This window comes from Balaenoptera musculus, chromosome 19 (genome assembly GCF_009873245.2).
Source record: "Balaenoptera musculus isolate JJ_BM4_2016_0621 chromosome 19, mBalMus1.pri.v3, whole genome shotgun sequence".
NCBI lineage: Eukaryota > Metazoa > Chordata > Mammalia > Artiodactyla > Balaenopteridae > Balaenoptera > Balaenoptera musculus.
Genome location: NC_045803.1, coordinates 55,846,775 through 55,858,999, shown reverse-complemented (window position 1 = coordinate 55,858,999; position 12,225 = coordinate 55,846,775). Strand labels below are relative to the sequence as shown.

At 41.8% G+C, this 12,225-nt stretch overlaps 1 protein-coding gene across 1 annotated transcript in view; it reads right to left on the bottom strand.

Annotated features, from left to right (window-relative positions):
* NECAB2 (N-terminal EF-hand calcium binding protein 2) overlaps positions 1-12,225 on the bottom strand; it is a 43,262-nt gene that overhangs the window by 10,580 nt on the left and 20,457 nt on the right. Inside the window, 1 exon segment of the mRNA XM_036835202.1 lies at positions 32-168. Within this exon segment, the coding sequence (XP_036691097.1) occupies positions 32-168 (137 nt within the window).

Here is a 12,225-nt window from a genome sequence, read left to right as displayed (position 1 = left end):
CCACAGGCCCCACAAGATCCCATCGACGCACCGGATCTGGCTGGTCTGCTCTTCAATGGCCTCCACCGCGCTCTCCACCGAGCTCAGCAGGGACTGGATCTGATTGGCCGTCTCCTTCAGGAGGAAGCGTGTCACAAACTGGTCCACGTTGCTCCCACCCTCATACACCTGTAGCGGGAAGGGAAGGGGCACAGAGGGGAAAGGAGTTGGGGAGGGATCGTGGGTGGAGAGCTGGTGCAGGGGTGGGGGGACACCTGGGGTCAGTGTCTCTGCACTGGGATGGGGGTATCACAGGGCTCCAGCATGAAGGCAGGGGTATGGACTGTGCCTGTCACATAGCAAATACTCAGTATACAGGAGCTGCTATGATGATGATGATGATGATGATGGTGGTGATGGTGATGATGATGAGAAAGATGGTGGTGGGTCACTTCTATTCAACATAGTATTGGATGTCCTAGCCCCAGCAATCAGACAAGAAAAAGAAATAAAAGGTATCCAAACTGGAAGGGAAGAGGTAAAGTTGTCACTATATGCAGATGACATGATACTATAAATAGAAAACCCTAAGGATTCCACAGAAAAACTACTAGATCTAATAAATGAATTCAGCAAAGTAGCAGGATACAAGATTAACATTCAGAAATCGGTTGCATTTCTTTACACTAACAATGAAACATCAGAAAGGGAATGCAAAAAAACAATACCTTTTAAAATCGCACCAAAAAAAAAGAGAAAAACCTAGGAATAAACCTGACCAAGGAGCTGAAAGACTTATATGATGAGAATTATAAAACATTAATACAGGAAATTAAAGAGGATTCAAGGAAATGGAAAGATATCCCATGTTCTTGGATTGGAAGAATATTGTTAAAAATCATGAAACTATGGGGCTTCCTTGGTGGCGCAGTGGTTGAGAGTCTGCCTGCTAATGCAGGGGACACAGGTTCGAGCCCTGGCCTGGGAGGATCCCACATGCCACGGAGCAACTAGGCCCGTGAGCCACAGCTACTGAGCCTGCACATCTGGAGCCTGTGCTCCACAACAAGAGAGGCCGCAATGGTGAGAGGCCCACGCACCACGATGAGGAGTGGCCCCTGCTTGCCACAACTAGAGAAAGCCCTCGCACAGAAACGAAGATCCAACACAGCCAAAAATAAATAAATAAATAAATAAATAAAAAATCACGAAACTACCCAAAGCAATCTACAGATTTAACGTGATCGCTATCAAATTACCCATGACATTTTTCACAGAACTAGGATAATCCAAAAAGTTATATGGAACCATAAAAGACCCAGAATTGCCAAAGCAATCCTGAGGGGGAAAAAAAAAAGAAAGCAGGAGGCATAACTCTCCCAGACTTCAGACAATACTACAAAGCTACAGTAATCAAAACAGTGTGGTACTGGTACAAAAACAGACACACAGATCAATGGAACAGAATAGACAGACCAGAAATAAACCCACACACCTATGGTCAGTTAATCTTTGACAAAGGAGGCAAGAATATTAAATGGGAAAAAACAGCCTCTTCAGCAAGTGGTGCTAGGAAAACTGGACAGCCACAGGTAAATCAATGAAATTAGAACACACCCTCACACCATGCACAAAAATAAGCTCAAAATGGCTTAAAGACTTAAACATAAGACATGACACCATAAAACTCCTAGAAGACAACATAGGCAAAACATTCTCTGACATAAACTGTATCAATGTTTTCTTAGGTCAGTCTCGCAAAGCAATAGAAATAAAAACAAGAATAAACAAATGGGACCTAATCAAACTTACAAGCTTTTGCACAACAAAGGAAACCATAAAAAAAAAAACACACAAAAAGACAACCTACAGAATGGGAGAAAATATTTGCAAATGATGCGACCGACAAGCGCATAATTTCCAAAATATACAAACAAGGATTAACCAAGATGGCGGAGTAGAAGGATGTGCGCTCACTCCCTCTTGCGAGAGCACCAGAATCACAACTGGCTGCTGGACAATCATCGACAGGAAGACACTGGACTTCACCAAGGAGGATACCCCACATCCAGGGACAGAGGAGAAGCCACAGTGAGACAGTAGGAGGGGCGCAATCAGAGTAAAATCAAATCCCATAACTGCTGGATGGGTGACTCACAGACTGGCGAACACTTATACCACAGAAGTCCACCCACTGGAGTGAAGGTTCTGAGCCCCACGTCAGGCTTCCCAACCTGGGGGTCCGGCAACGGAAGGAGGAATTCATAGAGAATCAGACTCTAAAGCCTAGTGGGAATTGATTGCAGGACTTCGACAGGACTGGGGGAAACAGAGACCCCACTCTTGGAGGGCACACACAAAGTAGTGTGCGCATCGGGACCCAGGGGAAGGAGCAGTGACCCTGGGGGAGACTGAACCAGACCTACCTGGTAGTGTTGGAGGGTCTCCTGCAGAGGCGGGGGCTGGCTCTGTTTCACCGTGGGGACAAGGACACTGGCAGCAGAGGTTCTGGGAAGTACTCCTTGGCGTGAGCCCTCCCAGAGTCTGCCATTAGCCCCACCAAAGAGCCCAGGTAGGCTCCAGTGTTGGGTTGCCTCAGGCAAAACAACCAACAGGGAGGGAACCCAGCCCCACCCATCAACAGTCAAGTGGATTAAGGTTTTACTGAGCTCTGACCGCCACAGCAACAGGGAGGGAACCCAGCCCCACCCATCAACAGTCAAGTGGATTAAGGTTTTACTGAGCTCTGACCGCCACAGCAACAGTCAGCTCTACCCACCACCAGAGCCTCCCATCAAGCCTCTTAGATAGCCTCAACCACCAGAGGGCAGACAACAAAAGCAAGAAAAACTACGATCCTGCAGCCTGTGGACCAAAAACCACAGTTACAGAAAGATAGAGAAGATGAAAAGGCAGAGGGCTATGAAGGAACAAGAAAAAACCCCAGAAAAACAACTAAATGAAGTGGAGATAGGCAACCTTCCAGAAAAAGAATTCAGAATAATGATAGTGAAGATGATCCAGGACCTCGGAATAAGAATGGAGGCAAAGATTGAGAAGATGCAAGAAATGATTAACAAAGACCTAGAAGAATTAAAGAACAAACAAACAGAGATGACCAATACAATAACTGAAATGAAAACTACACTAGAAGGAATCAATAGCAGAATAACTGAGGCAGAAGAACGGATAAGTGACCTGGAAGACAGAATGGTGGAATTCACTGCTGCGGAACAGAATAAAGAAAAAAGAAGGAAAAGAAATGAAGACAGCCTAAGAGACCTCTGGGACAACATTAAACACAACAACATTCGCATTATAGGGGTCCCAGAAGGAGAAGAGAGAGAGAAAGGACCAGAGAAAATATTTGAAGAGATTATAGTCGAAAACTTCCCTAACATGGGAAAGGAAATAGCCACCCAAGTCCAGGAAGCGCAGAGAGTCCCATACAGGATAAACCCAAGGAGAAACATGCCGAGACACATAGTAATCAAAGTGGCAAAAATTAAAGACAAAGAAAAATTATTGAAAGCAGCAAGGGAAAAACGACAAATAACATACAAGGGAACTCCCATCAGGTTAACAGCTGATTTCTCAGCAGAAACTCTACAAGCCAGAAGAGAGTGGCATGATATACTTAAAGTGATGAAAGGGAAGAACCTAAAACCAAGATTACTCTACCCAGCAAGGATCTCATTTAGATTTGATGGAGAAATCAAAAGCTTTACAGACAAGCAAAAGCTAAGAGAATTCAGCACCACCAAACCAGCTCTACAACAAATGCTAAAGGAACTTCCCTAAGTGGGAAACATAAGAGAAGAAAAGGACCTACAAAAACAAACCCAAAACAATTAAGAAAATGGTCATAGGAACATACATATCGATAATTACCTTAAACGTGAATGGATTACATGCTCCAACCAAAAGACACAGGCTTGCTGAATGGATACAAAAACAAGACCCATATATATGCTGTCTACAAGAGACCCACTTCAGACCTAGGGACACATTCAGACTGAAAGTGAGGGGATGGAAAAAGATATTCCATGCAAATGGAAATCAAAAGAAAGCTGGAGTAGCTATACTCATATCAGATAAAATAGACTTTAAAATAAAGAATGTTACAAGAGACAAGGAAGGACACTACAGAATGATCAAGGGATCAATCCAAGAAGAAGATATAACAATTATAAATATATATGCACCCAACATAGGAGCACCTCAATACATAAGGCAACTGCTAACAGCTATAAAAGAGGAAATTGACAGTAACACAATAATAGTGGGGGACTTTAACACCTCACTTACACCAATGGACAGATCATCCAAAATGAAAATAAATAAAGAAACGAAGCTTTAAATGACACAATAGACCAGATAGATTTAATTGATATTTATAGGACATTCCATCCAAAAACAGCAGGTTACACGTTCTTCTCAAGTGCACATGGAACATCCTCCAGGATAGATCATATCTTGGGTCACAAATCAAGCCTCAGTAAATTTAAGGAAATTGAAATCATATCAAGCATCTTTTCTGACCACAACGCTATGAGATTAGAAATGAATTACAGGGAAAAAAACGTAAACAACACAAACACATGGAGTCTAAACAATATGTTACTAAATAACCAAGAGATCACTGAAGAAATCAAAGAGGAAATCAAAAAATACCTAGAGACAAATGACAATGAAAATACGACGACCCAAAACCTATGGGATGCAGCGAAAGCAGTTCTAAGAGGGAAGTTTATAGCTATACAAGCCTACCTAAAGAAACAAGAAAAATCTCACGTAAACAATCTAACCTTACACCTAAAGAAACTAGAGAAAGAAGAACAAACAAAACCCAAAGTTAGCAGAGGAAAGAAATCATAAAGATCAGAGCAGAAATAAATGAAATAGAAACAAAGAAAACAATAGCAAAGATCAATAAAACTAAAAGCTGGTTCTCTGAGAAGATAAACAAAATTGATAAGCCATTAGCCAGACTCATCAAGAAAAAGAGGGAGAGGACTCAGATCAATAGAATTAGAAATGAAAAAGGAGAAGTTACAACAGACACCGCAGAAATACAAAGCATCCTAAGAGACTACTACAAGCAACTGTATGCCAATAAAATGGACAACCTGGAAGAAATGGACAAATTCCTAGAAAGGTATAACCTTCCAAGACTGAACCAGGAAGAAACAGAAAATATGAACAGACCAATCACAAGTCATGAAATTGAAACTGGGATTAAATATCTTCCAACAAACAAAAGTCCAGGACCAGATGGCTTCACAGGTGAATTCTATCAAACATTTAGAGAAGAGCTAACACCCATCCTTCTCAAACTCTTCCAAAAAATTGCAGAGGAAGGAACACTCCCAAACTCATTCTATGAGGCCACCATCACCCTGATACCAAAACCAGACAAAGACACCACAATAAAAGAAAATTACAGACCAATATCACTGATGAATATAGATACAAAAATCCTCAACAAAATACTAGCAAACAGAATCCAACAACACATTAAAAGGATCATACACCATGATCAAGTGGGATTTATCCCAGGGATGCAAGGATTCTTCAATATATGCAAATCAATCAATGTGATACACCATATTAACAAACTGAAGAATAGAAACCATATGATCATCTCAATAGATGCAGAAAAAGCTTTTGACAAAATTCAACACCCATTTATGATAAAAACTCTCCAGAAAGTGGGCATAGAGGGAACCTACCTCAACATAATAAAGGCAATATATGACAAACCCACAGCAAACATCATTCTCAACGGTGAAAAACTGAAAGCATTTCCTCTAAGATCAGGAACGAGACAAGGATGTCCACTCTCACCACTATTATTCAACATAGTTCTGGAAGTCCTAGCCACGGCAATCAGAGAAGAAAAAGAAATAAAAGGAATACAAATTGGAAAAGAAGAAGTAAAACTGTCACTGTTTGCAGATGACATGATACTATACATAGAGAATCCTAAAACTGCCACCAGAAAACTGCTAGAGCTAATTAATGAATATGGTAAAGTTGCAGGATACAAAGTTAATGCAAAATATACAAACAGCACACACAACTCAGTAACAGAAAAACAACCCAATCCAAAAACAGGCAGAGGATCTAAATAGACATTTCTCCAAAGAAGACATACAATGGCCAAAAGGCACATGAAAAAATGCTCAACATTGCTAACTATTAGAGAAATGCAAATCAAAACTACAATGAGGTACTACCTCACACCCATCAGAATGGCCATCATTAAAAAGTCTACAAATGACAAATGCTGGAGAGGGTGTGGATAAAAGGGAACCCTCCTACACTGTTGGTGGGAATGTAAGTTGGTGCAGCCACTATGGAAAACAGTATAGAGGTTCCTCAAAAAACTAAAAACAGAGTTACCATATGATCCAGCAATCCTACTCCTGGGCATATGTCCAGACAAAACTATAATTCAAAAAGATACATGCACCCCTATGTTCATAGCAGCACTATTCACAATAGCCAAGACATGGAAACTACCTAAATGTCCACAGACAGATGAATGGGTAAAGAAGATGTGGTATCTATATATACAATGGAATACTACTCAGCCATAAAAAAACCAAAATAATGCCATTTGCAGCAACATGGATGGACCTAGAGATTATCATACTAAGTGAAGTAAGTCAGAGAGAAATACCATATGATATCACTTATATGTGGCATCTAAAATATGGCACAAATGAACCTACCTACAAAACAGAAACAGACTCACGGACATAGAGAACAGACTGGTGGTTGCCGAGGGGGAGCGGGGGAGGGATGGATTGGGAGTTTGGGATCAGCAGAAGCAAACTATTATATATAGAATGGATAAACAACAAGGTCCTACTGTATAGAACAGGGAACTATATCCAACCTCCTGGGATAATCCATAATGGAAAATATAAAAAAAAAGAATGTATATATGTGTATAGCTGAGTCACTTTGCTGTACAGCAGAAATTAACACAACATTGTAAATCAACTATACTTCAATAAAAAAAATAATAAAAAACAACTAAATTATAAATAAAAAATGTAAAAAAAGATGGTGGTAGTGATGATGGTTATGAAGATGATGATGAGGAGGAGGAGAAGGATGGTGGTGGTGATGGTGGTGATGGCGGTGATGATGGTGAAGATGGTGGTGGTAATGGTGGTGGTGATGGTTATGAAGAGGATGCTGATGATGATGGTGATGGTGGTGATGATGGTGATGGTGGTGATGATGGTGATGGTGGTGATGATGGTGGTGGTGATGGTTAGATGATGATGGTGATGGTGGTGATGGTGGTGATTATGGTGAAGATGGTGGTGGTAATGATGGTGGTGATGACGATGGTGAAGATGGTGGTGGTAATGCTGGTGGTGATGGTTACAAAGAGGATCCTGATGGTGATGGTGGTGATGATGGTGGTGATGGTTATGAAGATGGTGATGGTGGTGGTGTTCTTGATGTTGTTGTGGACAGGGATAAAGTATTAGGGAAGAAGAATTCACAGCCTCCTTCCTTCCTTCCTCCTCCGAGGTGGATTCTTTGGGCCAGGCATGGTGTCACACGCCTGTAGTCCCAGCTTCTGGGAGGCTGAGACAGGAGGATCCCTTGAGCCCAGGAGTTCCAGGCTGCAGTGCACTAGGCCCTAAGTTCGGCATCAACGTGGCGACCTCCCGAGAGCAGGGGACCACCAGGTTGCCTATGGAGGCAAGAACCAGCCCAGGTCAGAAAAGAAGCAGGTCAAAACTGTGCTAAGTAAGCCCACACACCTGCGGGCAATTAATCTCCGACAAAGGAGGCAAGAATATACAATGGGGAAAAAGTCTCTTCAGCAAGGGGTACTGGGAAAGCTGGACAGCCGCAGGCAAATCAGTGAAGTTAGAACACACCCTAACACCATAAACAAGAATAAACTCAAAATGGGTTAAAGACCTAAACATAAGACATGACACCATAAAACTCCTGGAAGAGAACATAGGCAAGGCATTCTCTGACTCAAAACATACCACTGTTTTCTTAGGTCAGTCTCTCAAGGCAATAGAAGTAAAAGCAAAAGTAAACAAATGGGACCTACTCAAACTTATAAGTTTTTGCACGGCAAAGGAAACCATAAAAAAAAAAAAGAAAAGACACTACAGACTGGGAGAAAACATTTGCAAATGATGCGACCAACAAGGGCTTAATTTCCAAAATATACAAACAGCCCATACAACTCAGTAAAAAAAACCAAACAACCCAATCGAAAAATGGGCAGAAGACCCAAATAGACATTTCTCCAAAGAAGACATACAGATGGCCAACAGGCACATGAAAAGATGCTCAACATTGATAACTATCAGGGAAATGCAAATCAAAACTACAGTGAGGTACCACCTCACACCCGTCAGAATGGCCATCACTAAACAGTCTACAAACAACAAATGCTGGAGAGGGTGTGGAGAAAAGGGAACCCTCCTCCTCTGTTGGTGGGAATGTAAGTTCGTTCAGCCACTATGGAAAACAGTATGGAGTTTCCTCAGAAAACTAAAAATAGAATTACCATATGATCCAGCAATCCTACTCCTGGGCATATATCTGGACAAAACTATAATTCAAAAAGACACATGCACCCCTATGTTCATAGCAGCCCTGTTTACAATAGCTAAGACATGGAAACAACCTAAATGTCCATCAACAGATGAAGAAGATGCAGTATATGTATATATACAATGGAATATTACTCCCCCAAAAAAGAATGAAATAATGCCATTTGCAGAGATTATCTAGAGTATCATACTAAGTGAAGTAAGTCAGAAAGACAAATACCACCGTATATCACTTATATGTGGAATCTAAAATATGACATAAATGATCTTATTTATGAAACAGAAACAGACATAGAAACAGACTTGTGGTTGCCAAGGGGGAGGGGGTTGGGGGAGGGATGCAGTGGGAGTTTGGGGTTAGCAGATGCAAACTATTATACAGAGAATGGATAAACAACAAGGTCCCACTATATAGCACAGGGAACTATATCCAATCTCCTGGGATAAACCATAATGGAAAAGAATATGAAAAAGAATATATATATAACTGAATATATATATATACCTGAATCACTTTGCTGTACACCAGAAACAACTAACACAACACTGTAAATCAACTATATTTCAATAAAAACAAAACAAAAAAACCCCCAAAACCCACCTGTGCTGATCAGTAGTGGCATGGTGCCTGGGAATAACCACAGCGCCCCAGCCTGGGCAGCACAGCGAGACCCCATCTCTCTCATTAAGGGAATTCTGCATCTCCTAAGTGTTCTGTATGTCCCCTAAATAAACAATAAACTTTTGCCTTTAAAAATAAAAAGGTGGGGCTTCCCTGGTGGCGCAGTGGTTGAGAATCTGCCTGCCAATGCAGGGGACACGGGTTCGAGCCCTGGTCTGGGAAGATCCCACATGCCACGGTGCAACTGGGCCTGTGAGCCACAATTACTGAGCCTGCGCGTCTGGAGCCTGTGCTCCGCAACAAGAGAGGCCGCGATGGTGAGAGGCCCGCGCACCGCGATGAAGAGTGGTCCCCACTTGCCGCAACTAGAGAAAGCCCTCACACAGAAACGAAGACTCAACACAGTCATAAATAAATAAAAAAGAACGTGAATTTCTTTAAAAAAAAAAAAAAAAAAGCAAACTGGGCTATTCATTTCAGTAACAGTCAAGTGGTCTTAGTTTGCATTCAATTTCCAATCAGTTTCTCAATCTATTTCATCTGAAGTCTTCACATTACCCACTATAAAAAATACCTAAAAAAAAAATAAATAAATAAAAAGGTGGATTCTTTCATGCTGCTACTCTGAGGAGTGACAGAAGAGAATCCAAAGCAGCCAGAGTAAACTGTCTCCCCAAAGAAAGTGCCTGAGACTCAGTCCCCAGAGGGAGGGGACGAGAGGGAAGTCTGGGGGGAAAGGGGGGGTGCTTAGAGGCCACGAGAAGACGAACTCTGGGGCATAAGATGAAGAGGGTCTTCCACGGAGTTTGCTCTGTGATGTGAGACCATTTCCCCTTTTGTCAAGAGTCTGCGGCAGAGACACGGCTCAAGGTTCCTGGATCCCGTTGAGTTTCTTTTGGCTTCAGAAGACTTGAGTGGGAGGGAGAAGGCTCTGGCTTAGCCAGGTCACTCCACGATGACAATGATCAAAATGACACTGTGCTGGGAAGCTGGCCCCTCAAGCCCTGTGCTGCTCTCTGGCCTCCTCTACCAAGACCCCACCCTCCTGAGCCACCTGCCCCGGCACCTTGGAATTCTGCCCAGTCCCCGGCCAGGCAAGGGCTCTCAAGGAAAGAAAATTTAAACCATCCATCACTCTGACTTGGAATTAATCAGCAATAATTGCACAAGGGAACCACGGCTAGAGACAGAGAGACTGAGAAATGAAGGCCAGGGCGGGGAGCAGGGGAACACGGCTCAGGGTGGACAGGGGCCGAGAGGAGAGGTGCACGCAGACGGGGAGGTGTGGAGGTGGACCTCCTGCGCCACCCATCAGACCAGGCGCGCTGGCGGCAGGCCCCAACGGGGAAGGAGCCGAGGGCAGAAAGCATGCCAGGTTCCGGCAGCCTAATGCACTGCAGTGATCAATTATCCTTCCTAGCAGACAGCTGAACTCACATGCAATCCAGTGATCGATGGGCTCTGGACAAACAAATGACCCCAAAGAACAGGAAGACATAACGAGGTAAAAAAAAACAAAACAAAAACTGAACAAAAAGAGAAAGGTTGCTAGACGCCATCAAGCAGAAAAACGAGCTAAAGGGAGTACGTTAAAAGCACCCAGATGAGTGACTCAAGGTGCAGTCAGGGATCAATAAGTGTAACTGGTTAGCTGAATTAAAAAAAAAAATAAAGACAAAATTTTCAAAAGAGTAAAAATGCAGCTTGTACAGTTTTGTCCTCCACTACCACTGATGCCTCAGCCGAGAGGCCAGCTCCACAGATTTCAGAGGGAAAGAGTCAGAGCTGGGAATTCCGCAACATGTGGGCAAGTTATTCACGTGCAGGATAACAGGGAGACCTGCAGAAATCTGCAGATCTCTGAAAGTTTATCAAATGAGCACCTTTCCGGCAAAGAATGCCTAGGAATTTCTCCCAGATCTTCTAGGGGTGAATCACAGAAAAATATTCTTGAATAGGGAGGTTGTGGAAAAAAAGTGAGGGTGATCACCCAAATGAAAATGAAGGTTACAGAGGTTAGGAAATAAAAACATTGATCACTAATAGTTAAATTTTAATCACACTGGATTAAGGGAATAAAGAGTGTCAAAGTATGGAAAAAGAGCCAATCATCTCAAAAATTGTTTTAATTTCACAAGAGGGAATAGAAAGTGTTCTTTATTAGCCAGGTATAAAAACAGGATTAAGAGTGTTTAACAATGTATGTTTTAGAAGTCCCTAGTAAAATGAAAACTAGAATATTTACCTTTGAAATCATAATCAATGTTATAAACAAAGCAGACTACCAAAAGGTAAAATGTCAAAAAAGACGAAGGATCATTAAAAAATGGGAAGCATATAAGATTATGACAGCAGCCAGGCCAGACAGATCATAACAATAAAGAAAATCAGCCTAAACTGCCCCACGTAAAGACACAGTCCCAGATTTGACTAAATGAGGTCCATCTGGAGGCATATATAAAGCAAAAGAGCACCAAAGGATTTGCAAAGAAAAGCCTGTGCAAAGATTCTGCTACCAAATTTGATCGAATGATGAGGACGAGTTGCAATATCACGATCAAGGTAGAATTTAATGGGAAAGTATTACATAAGATTAAAAGGGTAAGAATAAATGACAGAAGGCATAATGCATTACACGGACATGACATTATTAAATCTTCGTGCATTATTATATCTTTGTGCAACGGGACAGGATATTGCTACAAGTACGGCTATGCAGGGTTAGATGAGTATAACCACTTTATAAGGCAATTCTACTTTATATCAAGAGCCTTAGACTGCCCAGTAATTCTCTACTTTTGATGATCTATCCTTAAGAAATAATGCAAAATGTGGACAAATACTGATGTCCCAAGGATACAGTGTTAATTGATAATAGCAAAAACCTGGAAATAATCTAACATCCCCAAGAACAGAGGAATAGTATGTAAATTTAAGTAAGAACACTTAAAATGATACTTTTAAACAGTTTTATTAACATGGGAAAGGTGTTTGTTAAAATGTTAGGTGAAAAAAAGA